General features: G+C 56.4%; 1 protein-coding gene and 1 long non-coding RNA gene across 7 annotated transcripts; one reads left to right on the top strand and one right to left on the bottom strand.

The window, feature by feature from the left end:
• Positions 1-4,359: 4,359 nt before the first annotated feature.
• LOC132342432 (uncharacterized) lies at positions 4,360-14,462 on the bottom strand. 3 transcript variants are annotated; one of them, XR_009490798.1, is made up of 5 exons: positions 14,322-14,462; positions 11,570-14,211; positions 8,984-9,108; positions 5,354-8,191; positions 4,360-5,005 (listed from the first exon to the last, which is right to left on the bottom strand). It is a non-coding gene; the product is annotated as an uncharacterized lncRNA (long non-coding RNA). The 3 variants fall into 3 exon arrangements; XR_009490799.1 differs by having other exon boundaries at positions 5,354-9,108; positions 11,570-13,380; positions 14,027-14,211; XR_009490797.1 differs by having other exon boundaries at positions 5,354-9,108.
• REN (renin) lies at positions 4,894-15,929 on the top strand. 4 transcript variants are annotated; one of them, XM_059875215.1, is made up of 9 exons: positions 4,894-4,974; positions 9,357-9,507; positions 9,984-10,107; positions 10,626-10,744; positions 11,544-11,740; positions 13,969-14,088; positions 14,461-14,605; positions 14,890-14,988; positions 15,583-15,929. In XM_059875215.1, the coding sequence occupies exons 2-9, from the start codon at positions 9,373-9,375 to the stop codon at positions 15,742-15,744; spliced, it is 1,101 nt and encodes a 366-aa protein (XP_059731198.1). In that variant the 5' UTR covers positions 4,894-4,974; positions 9,357-9,372; the 3' UTR covers positions 15,745-15,929. The 4 variants fall into 4 exon arrangements, with proteins under 4 accessions (XP_059731198.1, NP_001193438.1, XP_024831769.1 ...); NM_001206509.1 differs by lacking the exon at positions 4,894-4,974 and adding an exon at positions 5,905-6,029 and having other exon boundaries at positions 15,583-15,919; XM_059875214.1 differs by lacking the exon at positions 4,894-4,974 and adding an exon at positions 9,016-9,095.
• The last annotated feature ends 1,819 nt before the right edge of the window (positions 15,930-17,748 follow it).

The raw sequence follows: 17,748 nt of genomic DNA, 5'->3' as shown, positions 1-17,748 counted from the left end.
GGACTCTCAAGAGTCTTCTCCAACACCACAGTTCAAAAGCATCAATTCTTCGGTGCTCAGCTTTCTTTATAGTCCAACTCTCACATCCATACATGACTACTGGAAAAACCATAGCCTTGACTAGATAGACCTTTGTTAACAATGTAATGTTTCTGCTTTGTAATATGCTATCTAGGTTGGTCATAACTTTCCTTCCAAGGAGTAACCGTCTTTTAATTTCATAGCTGCAATCACCATCTGCAATGATTTTGGAAAAATTAGTCTGTAATTAATATCCTCAGAGGGCATAAGAGAAAATTTTGCACCTACAAAACAAATAGTGAATACAATAAAATGGAATAATAAAAGAATCAGAAAGGTCCTTCGAAGTTAAAATTAAAGGAGATAATTTTTTAAGACATAAAAGTTGGAACATCAAGTTAAAAAAATCTCATAGAAGGTAGAACAAAAAGAAATCAGGAGATAAAAATGTAAGAAATTTAGGAATCAAACAGAAGCTGTAATATCCTAATACTGTGAGTTCCAGAAGTCAGAAAGGAGGAAATGGAAAGGAAAAAATGACCAAAGAATTAATGCAGGATGATTTTCCAGAAGGGAAGGACATGAATTTCCAGGTTGAGGGCATCCACTGAGTGCTCAGCACACAAATGGGAAAATATCCATGCCAGGAGTAGGGAAGGTGGTGAGACACCCTAAAGATCAAACCATAGAAGAGTCTGGAGTCAGAGTACCATACTTGTTAAAATCAAAAGATACTGGAAAACAACTTCCAACTTCAGAGGGTAAATAAGCTTCAGCCTACAATTCTACTCACACTTTGAAGAGTAAGGAGTAATGGAAACATTTTTAGACATGCCAGTACTGGAAGTGTTTACTTATCCTGTACTTTTTCTCTGCAAACTTTGGAATACATCTTCCACTTAAACACGTGTCAACTGAGAAAGAAGAAGCCCCAGAGCCTGGACACAGGAAGCCGCAGAGGGGAGCAGCAAAGAGATCCCCCAGACAATGATGTGCTGCAAACTCAGGAGCACCGAGCCCCCAGGAGAAAATCCCACTGGTGCATTAGCTGGGCATCCCACCAGGCGCAGGGTGGTCTGGAGCAGCTGGGCACAGAAAAACAAGGAGTGGGAAAGGAGGGGGGTGATGACGAACTTAATGGAAAGCAGAAAATTACACGAAGAAATGTAATTTTAATACACGTGAATGTTAGTTTAATTATAATGATTTAAGTACTGACTTTTGATTTTGCCAAATCAAGAGGGACAGAGTATAAGAGAAATCTTTAATTGCCACAAAAGAAGTAATAATGAATAAAATTGAAAAATCTAGAAATGGCAGTTTAAGCATAACCTTTAGGGATATGTACAACCAAGAATAGCAAAATAGCCAAGAGAGATGAAGGGTTTTGCCTCGGTAGAGCAGGACTTGTCATGGGGACTGGACGCAGGGCTGGAGGTGCCTGTTACCCTTAAAAGCCTTTGGGTTCCGTTGGGTTTTAAAACTAGAGCCTTTATTTCTCTGATAAAAAGAAAGAGAGAAGAAAGAGAGGAAGGGGTCCATTTTCTAGGAAATGTTCTTGGAGTACAACCACTTCCCTCCACTTCCCTGGTGAGACGAGCACACACAGCCGAGCACCTTCCCGTCAGAACCACTGCCCCGGGTCATCACCCCCGCCTAGCACACGCACATGCACACACACGCATGCACGCGCACACATGTGTGCACACACATGCACACGCACACACGCACACACACACACCCTCCACCAAGCTGCTCCACTGGTACCCCTCTTCTGGAAAAGGAACCTTCTTCTAGTTTAAGCTTTCTCTGATAATGGAGCAGACCCCCATCTGGGGAAGCAGATTATTATGCTTCCAGCTTCCATGCCTCAGGGTATGGGGTCTGGTTCCACTACATTGGTGGGTCTCGTTTCAGAAATTCTCCTTTGATCAGGCTCTTTCACCAAGCCCTCAGCCTCCTTGCCAGTCCTATCATCTCCCTCGGGCCCCAGCACCTCCCAAGGCCTGGGTGACCTGCCTTCAATTTCCTGGGCCTTCGCTTGAGCAGGCCTCGAGTTGGGATCACCCCAACCCTGTGGCTGGTTTTCTGTTCCTCCAAGGTCCCCAGAACAACCAGCTAAGGACACTTGGTTCTCTGCATCCCCACCCCCCAGCTTCAAGGTGCTCCTGGTCCCAGCCCCGATGCCTTCCAAGTAGTCATCCCCTCCGGAGGGTCCACCCACACAAAGCCAGCCCTGGCTGGCTATTAACTCCACTCTGGGTCTCAAGGCCCTCCTCTCAAGGCCCCAGCTGCTCATCTCTGCAAGCTCAGTGCTCCCATCTGATTGAAAAATTCCTCCGAGGAGGCAGCTGGGCCCTCTGGGGACAGAGGGTTAAGTGTGACGTGGGGAGGAAGACAGGTAAAGAAAAGATGTGTCCATTTTTATCTCTGTTCCTGCTTCCCCGTTTGCTTTTTATGCACAGAAGCAGGACCAGTCCAGAGATATTTAGCTCCCCAATTCCAAGCCTCATGAATTCGACCTCTTTCCACCTTCCCCAGGACTGTATGTAGCCTTGGCAAGAGCTTTCCACTAAACTAATGCTGGTGGGAATAAATCCATGAACCTTTCAAAGCAGCAAAAACCAGGCTCTCTGTGCCACTCAGCCTTCTCCCCGTCTACCCTTCACCCCTGCTGGCCCCTCCATCCTTGATCACAATCCTGAATCTCCTTGGAATCACTGTCCTAGAGCAAAGGGGGTTTGGGACCACTTGTAGAGAAACCCTGAGTCCCACTGTCTCCTGAGAGATTTGCAGTTCCCCAGCCCCCTGCGAAAGTCCCTTCCCCCACCCTGCACGCCCAGCGGATCTGAAGAGAGAGCAGAGAGGCTGGAGGGATTTACGCTTTTCCGGAGGGCGCTGGCGTCACGGGCCTGCCCCAGGGGAGAGGGCAGGTGCCGCCCAGCCCCTGCCTCTGCCCCGGCTGCTTCCCGACCTCCAGGTGACGCAGCCTGGGGCCTCGCCTGGGACTCCACGGGGGCTTCTGTGAGAAACCCTGGACCCAGGCTGATGGGGCCGCTCGATAACCTGAGAAAGGTCCCTACATACCCACGCTCCTTCCCTCCCACAGCACGGGGCACTGGTGGGCCACAGCTCAGAGGGAGACCCACCCACCGTCCAGACCATCCCCACACGACCCCAGAGACGGGAGAGGAACAGGCTGGCCACCAGGCAGGCAGGCAGGACCACAGAATCCTAAAACCCCGGACCGACTGTCCCAGGGTCCGAGGTGACTCCAGGCAGGGCATTTGTGGTCACTGGACGATGCTGACTGCTCCTCCTTAGAGTGGAGCTGAAACCGGATTCTTTCTCCTGCCATCACAGACCTCAGCTCTGTACGATGAGGCTGCACAAACAGCTCTGGTTCCAGCTTCTGTGGAAGAACCTTCAAGGGCTCTGTGACCCCTGAGGCCTCTCACTCCCAGTCAAGCTTCTACAGAGCCCTCCATGGACCTCCAGGTCTCGCTTCCTGGATTCCTGCTGGTTCTGACTCCGGGCCACAGTCTCGCTGGGATGTGCTACCTGCTGTCTGGCCTCAGGATCCGGGTCCCACAAGGGTGGGGTGGGTAGGCTGAGAGGAGCTGGTGAGAAAGAGCAATAAACAGCTGCCGCTCCCAGCTCTGCTGGGGTCCTGGGAGAAGCTAGAGCCAATGGTGTCCGGGCCGCGTCACCCCTCAGAAGCTGGCTCCCTGCCTCCCCTCTGGTGCCTGCGACTCTGGTCTGCAATCTGACAAATGTATGTCTCTCCTGGAGGTCACTCCCTCTTCTATTTACACTGGTGCACAGGGCCAGCACTCGTGCAAGCTGCACACACTGGCAGGACACAGGGAGGTGGGCGGGAAGGGTGTTTCTGGCTAGACAGTGCCTGGGGCCCCAGAGGGCTGGACCGGCTGGGGGGACCCCCGGCCCTACCTTTGCCATGGAAGGGTCTGGAGTCGGAGCTAGGACACAGCCGAGGGCCCCACTGTGCCCAGCGTCCACACTGCAGCAAGGCCGCGGCTCTGAAGAGCTCTCAGAGAGCTCTGCGGGCTGGCAGACTCAGCCCCAGCCCGGCACCCTCTCCTTTGCATCCCGTGGGCTCGGGCGGGCACGAAGCCCCAAAGAGGAGCCAGGAGTCCCGGGCACACCGCTCGGCTTGCCCTCCCCTGAGTCCTCTGAAGCCTCAGCCTCCTGTCTGAGCAGGGGGTCTGACGGTCGCCCCTCATAGGGCTGCGGAGAAAGAAGCGTGGTTCTGTCATCTTTGTAACTCTCGCATCTGGACAAGTGCCTGACACGTAAGAAACGCTCAGTGATACTTGCTAATGAATAGAAGAGCACTGAGACCCACAGGGACGTTTAATGAATATTTAGTCAGTCTGATAAGACAGAAGTTCCCACTGAAAGGTTCTCCCGGGCCCTCAAATGCTTCCCCCAGTGCCAACCACAACGCTTGAAAATTCTCCAGTGAGAGTTTGTACCAAGAAACACCAGCTTCTCTCATCCCTCGGCAAGGCTGTTATAGTTTCAGAGATCCCGACGCAATAAGTAGTCCGCACAGCGGCAGCAGAGTTTCACTCCGCTGGTTAAGTTCTTTCCGCCCACAGGTGCAGAGAGCAGCACGCGGAAGACACGGGACCTGGCTGCTAGAGCGTCCACACGGGCGGGCAGCCTGGGGCCGCCCAGCGTCGGCTTCCTCACACCGCTTGGGCACTACGGCCCAGAGAGGGGCGCACGCCCCCACGTCACGCAGCAAGTTAAGCCAGGCCCCTGGCCCTGCCCGTCACGGTTCACTGGGCGCTCATTTGATGAGCGGTGAGCGCCACTCTGGGCGAGAGGCAGAGGCACGCACATCGAAACGATTCCGAGAGTGGACAGCCGAGGCCTGTGCTTTCACAGAGGGCGCGCGTCTGCACCGTGGGAGCCCCAGCAGAGACGGTCAGTTCCAGGCTGAATCCACGCCTGCTTCCTGGAGGAGACAGAGATCCTGGAAGTGGGCCCCAAAGAGTGAGCAGGGAAGAGCCAGGAGAGGAGGTCCTAGGCTGCGTAAACAGCATCCACCCTGGGATTCAGGGGCCAGGTGGATGTGTGGTGAGCGGCTCCAGACTGCTGGTAAGCCCTAAGGGAAAGGGAAGGAGGCAGACATGCCCCAGAGAGGACTCAGAGAGAAGCAGAGAGAGGGAGAGGGGTGGAAAGACCAGCTGCTCCACCTCATTCTTTGGCAGAGAGCAGCCTCCCCCAGTCCTGGGGCTTCCCTTCCCTTCCACCAGCACAGGTCATCTAAGATGGAACCACGTCCCTGCCCCCAGCTCCTTACTTCCAGAGGAGGTCTGTGCTGCACTTTCCCATAAACAGCCGCTGCTAACAGAGACCTGAGGGGAGGCCGCGTCGGGACTCCCTGGATCTGGCTCTGTCAGGGAATGAGCTGGAGGGATCACCCATGTTCCAGATGGTAACACTGAGACGCAGCCTGGGAGTTACAGGGGCACAGCCAAGGTTAACACAGAGGCAAGAGACGGGCTTGGGGCTGGAAACCGGGGTCCTGCGCTTGTTCCAGCCCTGTCCTGGTTCCCTAGTGGTGCTGTTTCTCATCGGCTTCGGTCTTCCCTGAGGGGTCACAGGGCCAGGCCGAGACAGGGCTACTGGCGTCACTGGGCGCAGCCTTGCTTTCCCACAGCCATCCTTCTTCCAACCCCCCTGCTCCACGTCAGAAACCTGGTCACCCTTCACCCACTTAGCTCAGCCCCATTGAGGGATTTATTACCGGCTGCCCCGCCATCTGCCCCGCGGTAATAAATCAGGGCAGAGCAGAATCGCAGCCATCCCGAGTGTGCGTGTATAAAAGGAGAGGGTGCTTCAGGGGACCCCAGAGCGAGCTGGGCACCCAGGCGAAGTGTGGACCAGTGCAGCAAGATGCCTCTCTGGGGACTCCTGCTGGTGCTCTGGGGCTCCTGCACCTTCAGTCTCCCTGCAGACACTGCCGCCTTCAGACGGTAACTGGGAGAAAGGGTGGGGGGAGGAGGGATCCTCACTTGCCTGACACAGGTTGGGGGGGTGGTTCAAACAAGTGATGTCACCCCGTCCTCACAAGCAACTGGGCAGGGAGAGTTTCGCCCCAATCAGAGAGGTCAGGTGACTTGCCCGATGTCACACAGCCAGCAGAGGCACTAGCTGGGCCTTTATGATCCTAGCCCAGAGTTTTCAGTTCCTGCACAAATCACCAGGCTAGGCACTTTGGGGGGACTCGGAGATGACTGAGACATGTTCTCTGTCCCTCGGGAGCTCACAGACTAATTACTAAGAAGGGTGTGGTATTGTTAACTCTACCAGGGAAGCAGGACAACGTAGTGGTTAAATGCAAAGCTTCCAGAGCCGAATAGTCCTGGTTTAAATTCTGTTGCACCAGCAGTGCCAACTAACTCCGGAACCGTGGGCAAGACCCTGAACCTGGCCACGTCCAAGTTTGCCACTGTTATTTTTCAGTATTCATTTATTTGGCTACACTGCCCGCTTGGATCTTCACGGCAGCAGGCAGGGTCTTTTAGTTGTGGCGTGAGAACACTCAGTTGCAGCTCGTGGGACCTAGTTCCCTGACCGGGGATTGAACACAGGCCCCCGGCGCCGGGAGCATGGCGTCTTGGCCACCAGACCACCAGGGAAGTTCCAGTTTACCATTTTTAAAACAGGGATAATATTTTACAGAGACGAACCTATTTTACAGAGCTGCTTTGAAGAGTGAATGAGATATTGCCTGTAAATGCCTCAGCCTGGTGCAGGCATGCTGTAAAAACCCAGCTGTTACCATCTCCAGGGGGATTATCACGAACATTAAAAGAAAGGTTTAAGGCAGCCCAAAGGAGGAGGATAAAGACCCTACATCCATGTTTGGCGACAGGCCCTGAGGGAACCCTGACGGCTCAGCTGGTAAAGAATCCGCCTGCAATGTGAGAGACTGGCTTCGATCCCTGGGTTGGGAAGATCCCCTGGAGAAGGGAAAGGCCTGGAGAATTCCATGGACTGTATAGTCTGTGCGCTCGCAGAGAGTCGGACACGACTGAGTGGCTTTCAGTTTCACTTTCTTCCCTGAGGGAACAAGCAGTTCTTCAAAGCTGCAGGAGCGGAGAGGCAGGTGGGAGAGGGCCTCCTAGAGAAAGGGTTTCACGCTGGGGAAGCAGATGGGACCAGAAGACCTGAAGTTAAGGGGCAGGCTTTCATAACAGTGGGAGTTGCTAGGCCTGTAAAATGCTGAGGACTTCATAGGATTGTTTCCTGTGTCTCAGCTCAAATCATCCTCCCAACAGTCCCATTTTAAAGCTCGGGACACTGAGGTTCAGGGAGGTCAGCCTGGGCACACGCTGTGACATGTGTTTCCAAAGCCTCTTTCCTCTGCTCCAGGGAGAGCAGCTTCTGGGCTGGGGGCATGGTGTGCCCCCAGCCAGGGAGAGGCGCTTCCCAGTGGCAGCGTGTGCCTGAGGTTGGCCCCCACCCCCAGGATAAGGGGAGGGAAAGGAAAAAAACATTCTCCCTCATATCTTCAGCATGAGAAGAAGAATGAATTGGACCAGGGTGAAGAGGGAGTCAGGCTTTCCAAATGTACTTAGAGAAGTTTTGCTAACTGACATGAGCCTCAGTGTCCCTATGCAAGGCTCTTTGGCGCCTGAACGGCAGATCCCATTCTCAAGGTGCTTTTACACACAGACGCCTTTTACAACATGTACTGAGCACAGGGCAACTCAATCTGCAAAGTGCTTACTCTCGGTGGTAGGTACTACATTAAGTCCCTGGTTACAGAGACCCAGAGGAGGTCAGGTAAGTTGCTCAGAATCAGGCAGGTAGGAGGGGATTCGAGCACATCCCACGACCACTACACCCTCATCACAGACGGCATGAGGCTGTGCCGTGCTGGGTACAGACACCCGGGGAAAACAGGGCAGGCGCCCAGGCAAAGGGGAGGCCAGCAGGGGGGCACAGGGCTTCCAGGAGGCGGGGTGCACGCTGGCCTTCGAGGGCTGGGAAGTGCTGGTGTTGGGGGGCGGGGGAAGGGGAGAAGGAAGGGATTCTCTAAAAGGAGAGGGTAAAAGGAGAGGTCCAGAGTAAACAGTGGGAACGGAGCCCTCTCTCGGGTCTAGCCTTCTCTGTTCCTCCATTTTCCCATCTGTAAAATGAGAATAGTAAAGTTACTCACCTCAGGTGATGGCTGCGAATCAAATAGATCATAGTCGTGAAAATACTTTGTGCAAGAATAGACCACGTTATGAATACGGCAGGTCATTTCTGTTAAAATACTAACACCAACAAGCATGAAAGTTGCATTCACGTTTGTGGGCAAAATGCATGGGGCCTGACAAGGAAAGGCTAGTGCAAGTACATAAGAAGAAACAGGGACCCTCCAGACTTTGGGCTGCAAGCCTGGGACCCCCAACAATGGCTCAGGCTGTGGCACACAGCCTTCACATCGGAGTCCGGGGACCCGTGTGGGAGATGGGCCAGTCAGGGCACCTCGAATCCCTGCTGCATCTACTCCTGAGTCGCCTCATCCCTCACCCCAGAGTGAGGACAGCCAGCCTGCAGGATGGGAATGAGGTCACGTGGTGGGGGTGGCCTGCACAGCGCTGGGCGCCCGCACGGTGGCAGCTCAGGGTGACCTGAGTTTCCCAGATCTCTTTAACTCTGCCTCCCGAAGGTGACAGGAAAGCGTCAGGACAAGAAGCGGAGGGCCTGGGACCTAGGCTCAGGAAGGCGCTTCTTCCCAAGGGCGGGCTGCACAGGCACTCTGGAGACGCCTGCCTCCCCCCACCCCACCCAGTCAGCCCCAGGGCCCGGGCTGGGTGCTGCCTGGGGCTTCCTGCGGCCCCGCCCGGGCCGCGTGGGCGTGTGCTGCCCCCTGCAGGCCCCGCGTGGCACTGCCTCACCCACCCAGCTGTGAGCCGGCGCGCCCAGCCTTCACCTCCTCAGGGGGAAGTCAGTGTTGTTTCCTCCTGCATCTTCCCACCGCTGGAGCCCCTGAAAGGCAGTGATGATCTCTGCATCTCTAGCATCCAGCATGGTGCAGGCACAGAGTAGGTGTCCAACCTGTGATTGTGGAGTGAATGATCTTAAAATGATGAGCAAAATCAAACAACAGGAGCAAGTTAGTTGAGGATCATTTAATACCAGCACAGGTAACCATGGAGTCTCCTTCAGAGACTTAAGAGCTCTAGAGTGATCCCTAGGTGCCTGGGCTAAGGTTGGGGTAGTTTTATTAGAAGCTTCTAGAACTCTACCATTACTGTGGGAGGGGACAGAGCTCTTCTACTTTTTCTTACTCCATCATGGGCTAGGATCTTCCTCAAGAAGATGCCCTCAGTCCGGGAAAGCCTGAAGGAGCGAGGTGTGGACATGGCCCGGCTGGGTGCTGAGTGGAGCCAGCTCACCAAGACTCTCTCCTTTGGCAACCGCACCTCCCCTGTGGTCCTCACCAACTACCTGGACGTGAGTGCCCTGCTCGGTCCCTTGCCCGCTTCACTCTCTCCTTCTTCTCTTGGGTCTAAGGCATTTTTGCCCTTTCTGAGCACCTCACGAAATTCCCATTTCACAGCTGGAAAGACTGAGGCACAGAGGACCGGAAGGAGCCCAGAGGCAGGGTCCAGGCCCTGGGCCCCAAGTAAGGGTGTTGCGGGGGCAGGGGCTCAGCGAAGCATCAGGGTTTCTGTGGGGCATGGGCCCCCCCCGCCCCACCCCCCCCCCTGCTTCACTGGCAGTACGTTTAATTTGCCCTTTGGTCTTACCGAGCCTCCCACTTCCTGTCATGAAACACTGCTAAGCCTCTGACTCCATCCCTGCTGAAAATGGAAGCCCAGAGAGGCTACGTGGTCTGCCTCATCTCACCCCAAGTTCCAAAGAGCGTATCAGGCAAGACCCCAAGGCTCCCCAAGCCCTTCAGGCCACCTCTCTCCTTTGCCCTGCAGACCCAATACTACGGTGAGATCGGCATCGGCACCCCACCGCAGACCTTCAAAGTCGTCTTTGACACAGGCTCCGCCAACCTCTGGGTGCCGTCCACCAAGTGCAGCCCCCTCTACACGGCCTGTGGTGAGACCAGGGGCCTGGGTGCCTCCCCACGCCGCTCCCCTGTCAGGCCTCAGCCCCAGCTCAGTACCTCCTGATGCCCCCTGAGCTTCCTCCTGTCTGCCTCTGTGCCCCCTGCCCCTGAGAGGAGAGGAGAGAATGTCTCCCATTGTTCTGACATGACCACCAAGTAAAAAGCAGGCTCCAGAAGGACTGAATTCTCAGACCCATTCAGAGCATGGGCTCTGTCCTCCTTAACCTCAGGGAACCACTGAGTGCTTCTGGGGACCAGAGTCCTCTCGCCATCCTAGGATCAGCAATTACTTTAAGACACTTCATCTGAGACAAAATTCTCAGAGACATGAGCACATTACAGGGGCCCAAGAAATACAGACCTTGATTGATTAACCACATTTTTCAAGCCTCCCAACTCAGGGCCGCCCCGTCTTTGCACTCAGGCCTCAACACACGGGCCCCACCCAGCACCTGCCTCCAACCCCTTCCCTGTGTTTCTCGGCCTTGAGCCTTTGTCTTCCCGCCAGAGATTCACAGCCTCTACGACTCCCTGGAATCCTCCAGCTATGTGGAGAATGGGACGGAGTTCACCATCCACTATGGATCCGGGAAGGTCAAAGGTTTCCTGAGCCAGGACCTGGTGACTGTAAGTGAGGCTGTCTCAGGTCATCTGCCCTCCTAGTCCCCAGACCTCCTCTGCCACCCTAGCGCCCGCGGTTGGGGATGGTGCAGCCCAGCCCACCTTGGAGGAGCACCCTCCTCTGCGACTGCTCCCTGGAGCTGCAAGCACCTGGGGCAGAGCAGAGCTGAATTCTGGGCACTACCCAAGTGATCTGTGAGGGCCTCTGCAGCTACGGCATTCGTGGAGTTTGTCCTGAGCCCAGTCTCCAATCGAGGAACCTGCTTGGGGTCATCCGGCTCTGACTGAGCTCTTAACCAGACCCTAGACTGAAATCCCGAGTCAGGGTCAGGGTCAAGGGTACCATCAGCCTTATGGTCAGGATCATTTTGGAGTTAGGCACAGGTTCTAAGCTCACAGCTGAATTCAGAGTTTGGAATTAGGGTCAGTCCTGGTTCACACTGTCACTTGGTCTGTGTCTGACCCGCCTCCATCTCTAGGCTTCTCCATTCCCTGCTCTGGCAGAGTTAGGGTAGGGGTACCCATGGAACTGGGAGGAAATCAGTGTGAGCCCATGAAATAGGGGAAAGGGGGCGTGAAGGGCAGGCCTGACTGTGGTGCTGCCTTCTGCCTCTGCCCCTCCTTGTCCCTCTGGACCCCCAGCCCAGACGTGTGTTAGGAGGGCTGCTGTGCACGTGGGGTTGATGAAGTGGTCACACCCTGGCGCGGTGTGTCCCTGGGGCCCTTCGTGCAGAGGCCTGGACCGGACTCTGGCCAGGGGATGGGCCCCGGGCTTGGTCTCCCCTGGTGCTTCGTCCTTCCACAGGTGGGTGGGATCACAGTCACACAGACCTTTGGCGAGGTCACGGAGCTGCCCCTGCTGCCCTTCATGCTGGCCAAATTTGACGGCGTCCTGGGCATGGGCTTCCCCGCCCAGGCCGTTGGCGGCGTCACGCCGGTCTTTGACCACATCCTCGCCCAGCGGGTGCTGACGGACGACGTCTTCTCCGTCTACTACAGCAGGTGGGCCAGCCGGGGCGGGGCCGGGGCGGGGCCGGGGCAAGAGGAGGCGGTCCGAGCAGGACTGTGCTGTGTTCAGGATCAGCCGGTGTTCACTCCATATCCAGAGGGATACGATCCAACATGGAAGCCAGCGCTTAAATGAAAAGGAAATAAAGTCAGGCACTCAAATCCTCAGTCGTACTGTACCTTTCAAGTACTCAGTGGCCACAGTGACTAACGGCTCCCACACTGGACTGTACAAGTACAGCACGTTTCCATCTTGGCAGACGAGTCTTTTACTTACAGTTTAGTTCAGCAGTGCTCTAGAGCAAGAGAAGAAAGCAGAGTGGGGGTGATGGGAAGTGAGGCATTGCCATGACCGCTGGACCTCCTGTGAGGGCCTGGCTCCTCTCATGTGGACTGCTGACTTTATTCATTAGTCCCTTCACTTATCTGCTCAGTCCCTAACTCCAATCACTGGACACGGACATGACAAGCACTGTGCAAGGCTCTAGGGGTACAACCATGAACGCAGTGTACAAGACAGAGTTCCAGCCCTCACAGAGCTTACAGTCCAGCAGGGAAGACAAGAAACATTACAATATGATGAGCAAAACAGGGGACACGAGGTTGAAACCCTGTGCTTTCAACTCCAGGCCAAACTTGCATGCAGCATAGCCAGGCTTGGGGAAGCGGCCACCAGCTGTGGAGCAGAGCTGTGATATGCCCTGAGCTGCTGGGCACGAGCTGGAGACAGGGGGTCAGGCGTGAGAACTGCAGGCCAGAAGCAATGAGGACAGAGGGGAAGGTCAGCGCCCAGAAACATCGCACAGATAAACGGAAAGGAGTGTCTGGTTTGGCGAGAGAAAGAGAGTGGCTGAGAAAAGGCCACCAACTGGCGGGCAGGGCAGTCTTGGGAGGAGCTGCTGCAGAAGTCGGGCAAGGGCTTCCGTAGGCAGTGCAGAGGCAGGTGCGGGTGTCAGGAAGGGAAAGGCCCACCCTGAGAAGTCTGCCTGGGGACGGACGCAGACACAGCTGCGCAGAGAAGCAGGGAGAGACATGCAGGTGTTTGTAAATGCTGGAGGGTGCCCGAGGACGGGCAGGTGGGAAAAGCAGCCAGCAGAAGGTGAGCAACGGAGAAGGCGGGAAAAGAGGAGACAATTGAGGGCAGGAGCCGAGAGGCCACGGGATGGAGGGGAATCCCAGCAAAGAGGCCTTGTTGAGGAGAGACCTGCCTCTTCCTTTACTCTGGGATGAGAAGGAGGAAACGTCCAGAGAGATCATGAAGTGTTGGGAGAGATGTAAGGGGAACTTGTCTAGCCCAGGTGCACATGTGCTGGATTTATAATGATGCAATTAATGCACTCGCACCAATAACGTGTGTGACCTACGTGCTTCAACGTGCACACACACATGCCTCCTACTAAGAGTGCTGGGAAACCCCATCTCTCTCTCTTAAATACACACACACACACACACATATCCACACACATAGGAAACCATCCCTAAGGTAGACCCTCACTTGTGGGAGGCATCATGCCATCTGGAGGAGAGGAAAGCAAGAGGCATCAGCTTCGGATGGGGCACCAGAGGTCCTGGCTCCAGTCCCCCACTCACTGCCAGGGTGGCTTCAGTGACTTACCTCCTGGTGATTCCACTGCCTGTAGGGTAAAAAGAGTGTGTAATACCACCTTGCCAAACAACGGGCTGGTGGGGCTCATCTGAAACAAAAGCTTCCTTTCTGCTGTCTCTTTCTCTGCAGAGATTCCAAGTAAGGAGATGGAAAGCCCTCACTTGGCCCTGACCCTCCAGAACGCCTGGCCCAGAATCACACATGCCATCTGCCCCAAACTCAATGTAGCGGGCCAGGCGCCACTGATGCCCAAGCTCCCCACCCACCCCCACCTTCCTCATGCCCCTGCCCACCACCCAAGCAGCTCCCCGGGGTCCATCCCAGGTCCCCCACTGCTCAGGCCCCAGTGAGGTGGGAGCGATCTGCGTCTTGCACGCATTCTGCCCTGTCCTGTCTGCTCCTCTGTGACCTCTCTGGGGAGGCTTTACTGGGTGCTGCTGCTGGGCCACCCTGGAACCCCCAGACTGAGCTTTGGGGACGGGCAGAGGTGAAGCGGCCTCCATGTCGCGCCCCAGCCTTGCCGCCGACCCTGAGCCTGGGCCCAGCCTCCCTGGTGGCCGGGGTTACTGAGTCCTGGAGGCTGTGGGTGTCCACGCTACTCTAATCTTCCCTTTAGGAATTCCCACTTGCTAGGGGGCGAGATCGTGCTGGGAGGCAGTGACCCCCAGTATTACCAAGAGAATTTCCACTACGTGAGCATCAGCAAGCCTGGCTCCTGGCAGATAAGAATGAAAGGGTCAGGACCTTCCACCCTCTTCCCTCTGAAAGTGCTGCTGCTGCTGTGGGTGGGCCTGCAAGGGGGCCGGGCTGCCGTCCTGCCCTCTCTCCGAATGCAGCCCTTGCTCTCTGCTTGCTTGGTCTGGGGAAGGGACATGGAGATGATGGGTCAGGGGGAGGGGGCAACAAGAAGAGGCGGAGGGTCACTAAGCCATGTGCTGGGGTGGGCAGCATTCTCCTCTTCCAGCTCACGTGTCACGCATCCCTCTCCGCGTCACCGGACCTCCAGCATGGCCTCTTATCACCTGCCCGCACTCAGGAAAGCTGTGCAGCTTGGTGGTGCCCCTCAGCCTTCTGTCCAGCTGTCTGTCTGACGCTGTGGCCTCCCCAGGGTGTCTGTGAGGTCGACTACCTTGCTCTGTGAGGAGGGCTGCATGGTCATAGTGGATACTGGTGCATCTTACATCTCGGGCCCCACCAGCTCCCTGAGACTGCTCATGGAAGCCTTGGGGGCCAAGGAGCTGAGCATAGATAAAGTAAGGAGCTGGGGGGCGGGCACCAGGGAGGAGGGCTCACCAACTGGCCCAGGCCCCCAGATCACCCCAGGATGCTTTGGTTCTGAAGGGGACCGTTTCTGGCCTTCCCCTCCTGCCTCTCACACTCTTCCACATGTGGCCCGGGCCCTGGGAGGGGGGGCTTGGGAAGCTGGGGGCTGTGCCCACCCCTCTCCGGCAGAGGGGCCAGGCCACAAGCACAGGGTTGCGTCTCCTGGGGTACCTCCCACACTCAAAGGGGCTCCTGTGACCCTACCCGCTGCCAGTATGTCGTGAACTGTAACCAGATGCCCACACTCCCCGACATCTCCTTCCACCTTGGAGGCAAAGCCTACACACTCACCAGTGCGGACTATGTGTTACAGGTGAGGCTCCAGTCTGCTCCTTGGTGGCAGGGAGGAAGAGGGGGCAGGGGCCCTCAAAAACAGACATGTCATTATGCACAGATTACCTGCTAGACCAGCGGTTCTCAAACTTGGCTGCACATTAGGGTTACCTGGGAGCTTTTAGAAATCCCAGTAACAAGCCACATTCCCATACCAACTGATACCTCTGGGGGTAACTGGGCAACCATGTTTACCAAACTCCCCAGGTAATTGCAGCGTGCAGCCAGATTTGGAAATCACTGTGCTCATCTCCTGATCTCCATTCTGATCAAATGTCCCCAGTAATGCTATCTGCTTTTTATACTCAGTATGTTTAGAGGTGTTAATAGTTTGTCTAGGACCAGAAGCTCTGCCAGACTGTGAGCTCCTGAAGGCAGCGCTGTGCCCGATGCGTTGTTAGCAGCATCTGGCTTAGTGCCTGCCTCTGGGAGGGGTGTGACCCATGATGGCTCAAAGGGCCAAGATGTGATGGAGGCCCAGTGCAGATGGGGCACAGGTGGGCAGATGCTGCTGAGGAGTCTGGCAAGGTGGTTATGTGCCAGGCAGTGGAGGAACCCTTCTACTTCCTGCCAGGATCCCTACAATAATGATGATCTGTGCACACTGGCCCTCCATGGTATGGACATCCCACCACCCACTGGACCAGTCTGGGTCCTGGGTGCCACCTTCATCCGCAAGTTCTACACGGAGTTTGATCGGCGTAACAATCGCATCGGCTTTGCCCTGGCCCGCTGAGGCCCTCTGCTGCCCTGCCCTGGCCCGGAACTAGAGCACTCTCTGGGACCACCCCCCAACCCCTGCCTGCGCCCTCACTCAGCGGGGTGGAACTCCCCCCCAGATGTGTGCCCTGCCCCCAGCACTGGCTCTTCCCTTCTTTGAGGACCACAGAATAAAGACTTCATGTTCCCAACCCCACTGCACCTGGGTTCTCAAGGATTTGAAACAGGGAAGAACAGTGTGTGATCTCGTGCAGACAGAACGTGACACAATGAGAAGCTCACAAGCACACAAGCACAGGTTCCTGCACGCAGGGCTGATGCCACCCGTGCAATGTCGGCAGGGTTCGGATGGAGTTGCTCACACTGCCCTGGGCGGGAAGTTTGCAGAGAGCCAGCCCCTGGGGAACCAAAGCTAACGCTGTGGCAGACCATAGACAGAAAGACACCCCAGGCTCATGGAGCTTAGCCGCCAACTCAGGCTCCGTGCCTCCTCACACAGCCATGTAACATGCCATCGAAGGCACTGACACCTAAAACATAGAACCACAGAGGTCTGCCTAATACTCCCTTTGTACATGAGGATAAACTGAGCCTCAGAGAGTGACAGCATTTGGCCAGGGTTGCTCAGTGACATGTGAAAAACCACAACTAGAAGGCTGCCCATCGGACTCAGACCTTGGGCGCTTCCCACCTTCCCACATACAGGTGACCTCCACAGGTTCAGAGCTTCCGCCACCCCGGTACGGGCCCAGGTGCACAAGCACACAGATCTTCCACATCACAAGACCTGGGGCTCAGGTCGAGGTCTGCTCCCACTCCGACGCCTTGGACTGTCTGTGGGAGACGTGTAGCTCGGGGAATAAGACACCGTATCCGCCCGAATGAAGCCACTGACACTGTCCCTCTTCGTGACAGCTGCTCACCCCTCTTTTGACTGAAAGGAGTGAGGCACAGAGGGGCTCACCCAGGCCCCAGCAAACCTCATACCTCGAGAATTACCACCTGTTGGGATTGTATTGGAACCCCAGGACCTCTCCCTGGCAGCATTCCCACATCTGTGACATCCCTGTGCAGAGCCAGGAGCATGACTCTCTGAGTCTTCTTGCCTGCTTAGCTGTATTTCCTTGCTGCAGGAAGGCTTGGAGTCACGGTCCTTTCCCAACATCCTGGATTCCGTGACCTTAAGTAGCACACCCCCCCCATCCCCAACATCTTCTAGTCCTATTCTATAAGACAGCCATATACGGCTGTTTACATTAGACATAAAATTAAACTAAATGTCACACTAGCCCCATTTCAGTCGCTGGACAATTACATGTGGCTGGTAGCCACAGCCCTGGACAAGACAGAAACAGAACACTCATCAGCCCAGAAGTTCTGCGGGGCAGAGCGGGATTCTGGGCAGCGATGAGGACAGGGGCCTTGCGGTTGGGAGGTTCCCGAAGAAGTGAAAGGGGCCACGTGGGGAAACAGGCACTTTCCTGGGTGGCGCCGCGAGCGCTCTCCCAAGCCGGCTGGTGACTGAGGTCCCCACGGGCACGGCCGCCCACAAAATGCATCTCCCCAGTCCCCTCGCCATCCCAAAAGGCCTACTCCAGCGGAGCCTCTTGCAGGAGTCCAGGGACTGGGGGCTCAGGTGGTGCCGCCCAAGCTGACCACCTGGGGGCGGCGGAACCTCCACACCTCCGGGCGGACTCGGGGCGCGGGGGGCGCTTTCCCCGGGCCCCGTCCCGGTTATCCGGGGGCGCGGCCTCCGGCGGGGCTGGAGGGAGGAGGCCTCTCGCGGCCTCGGAAATCGGGGAGCGAACCGGAGCTGCCCCATCCGCGCGCGGGCAGCCAAGGGTGCAGGAGGCGGTGCCGCCCCGGCCGGCGGCACGTGACGTCGCGGCCGCAGGCGCCCGGCCCCGCCCCCGCCGCGCCCGCGCCCCGGCCCGCGCCGCGCTCCGGCCCCGCCCCCGCCGCACCCCGGCCCCGCCCCCGCCGCGCCCCCGTCCGCGCGGCGCTCCGGGGGCGGGGCTGC

Source organism: Bos taurus, chromosome 16, assembly GCF_002263795.3.
Source record: "Bos taurus isolate L1 Dominette 01449 registration number 42190680 breed Hereford chromosome 16, ARS-UCD2.0, whole genome shotgun sequence".
In the NCBI taxonomy this organism is placed as follows: Eukaryota; Metazoa; Chordata; class Mammalia; order Artiodactyla; family Bovidae; genus Bos; species Bos taurus.
The sequence above is the reverse complement of the archived record's forward strand: the minus strand, read 5'-3'. Positions and strand labels throughout refer to the sequence as shown.

Excerpts from the sequence above, each read along its gene's own strand:
- REN (NM_001206509.1), top strand. The coding sequence starts at position 5,950 with ATGCCTCTCTGGGGACTCCTGCTGGTGCTCTGGGGCTCCTGCACCTTC. Across the intron at positions 10,108-10,625 it reads CCCCCTCTACACGGCCTGTG|AGATTCACAGCCTCTACGAC; the intron begins GTGAGACCAGGG and ends TCTTCCCGCCAG. Across the intron at positions 14,606-14,889 it reads AGGAGCTGAGCATAGATAAA|TATGTCGTGAACTGTAACCA; the intron begins GTAAGGAGCTGG and ends ACCCGCTGCCAG.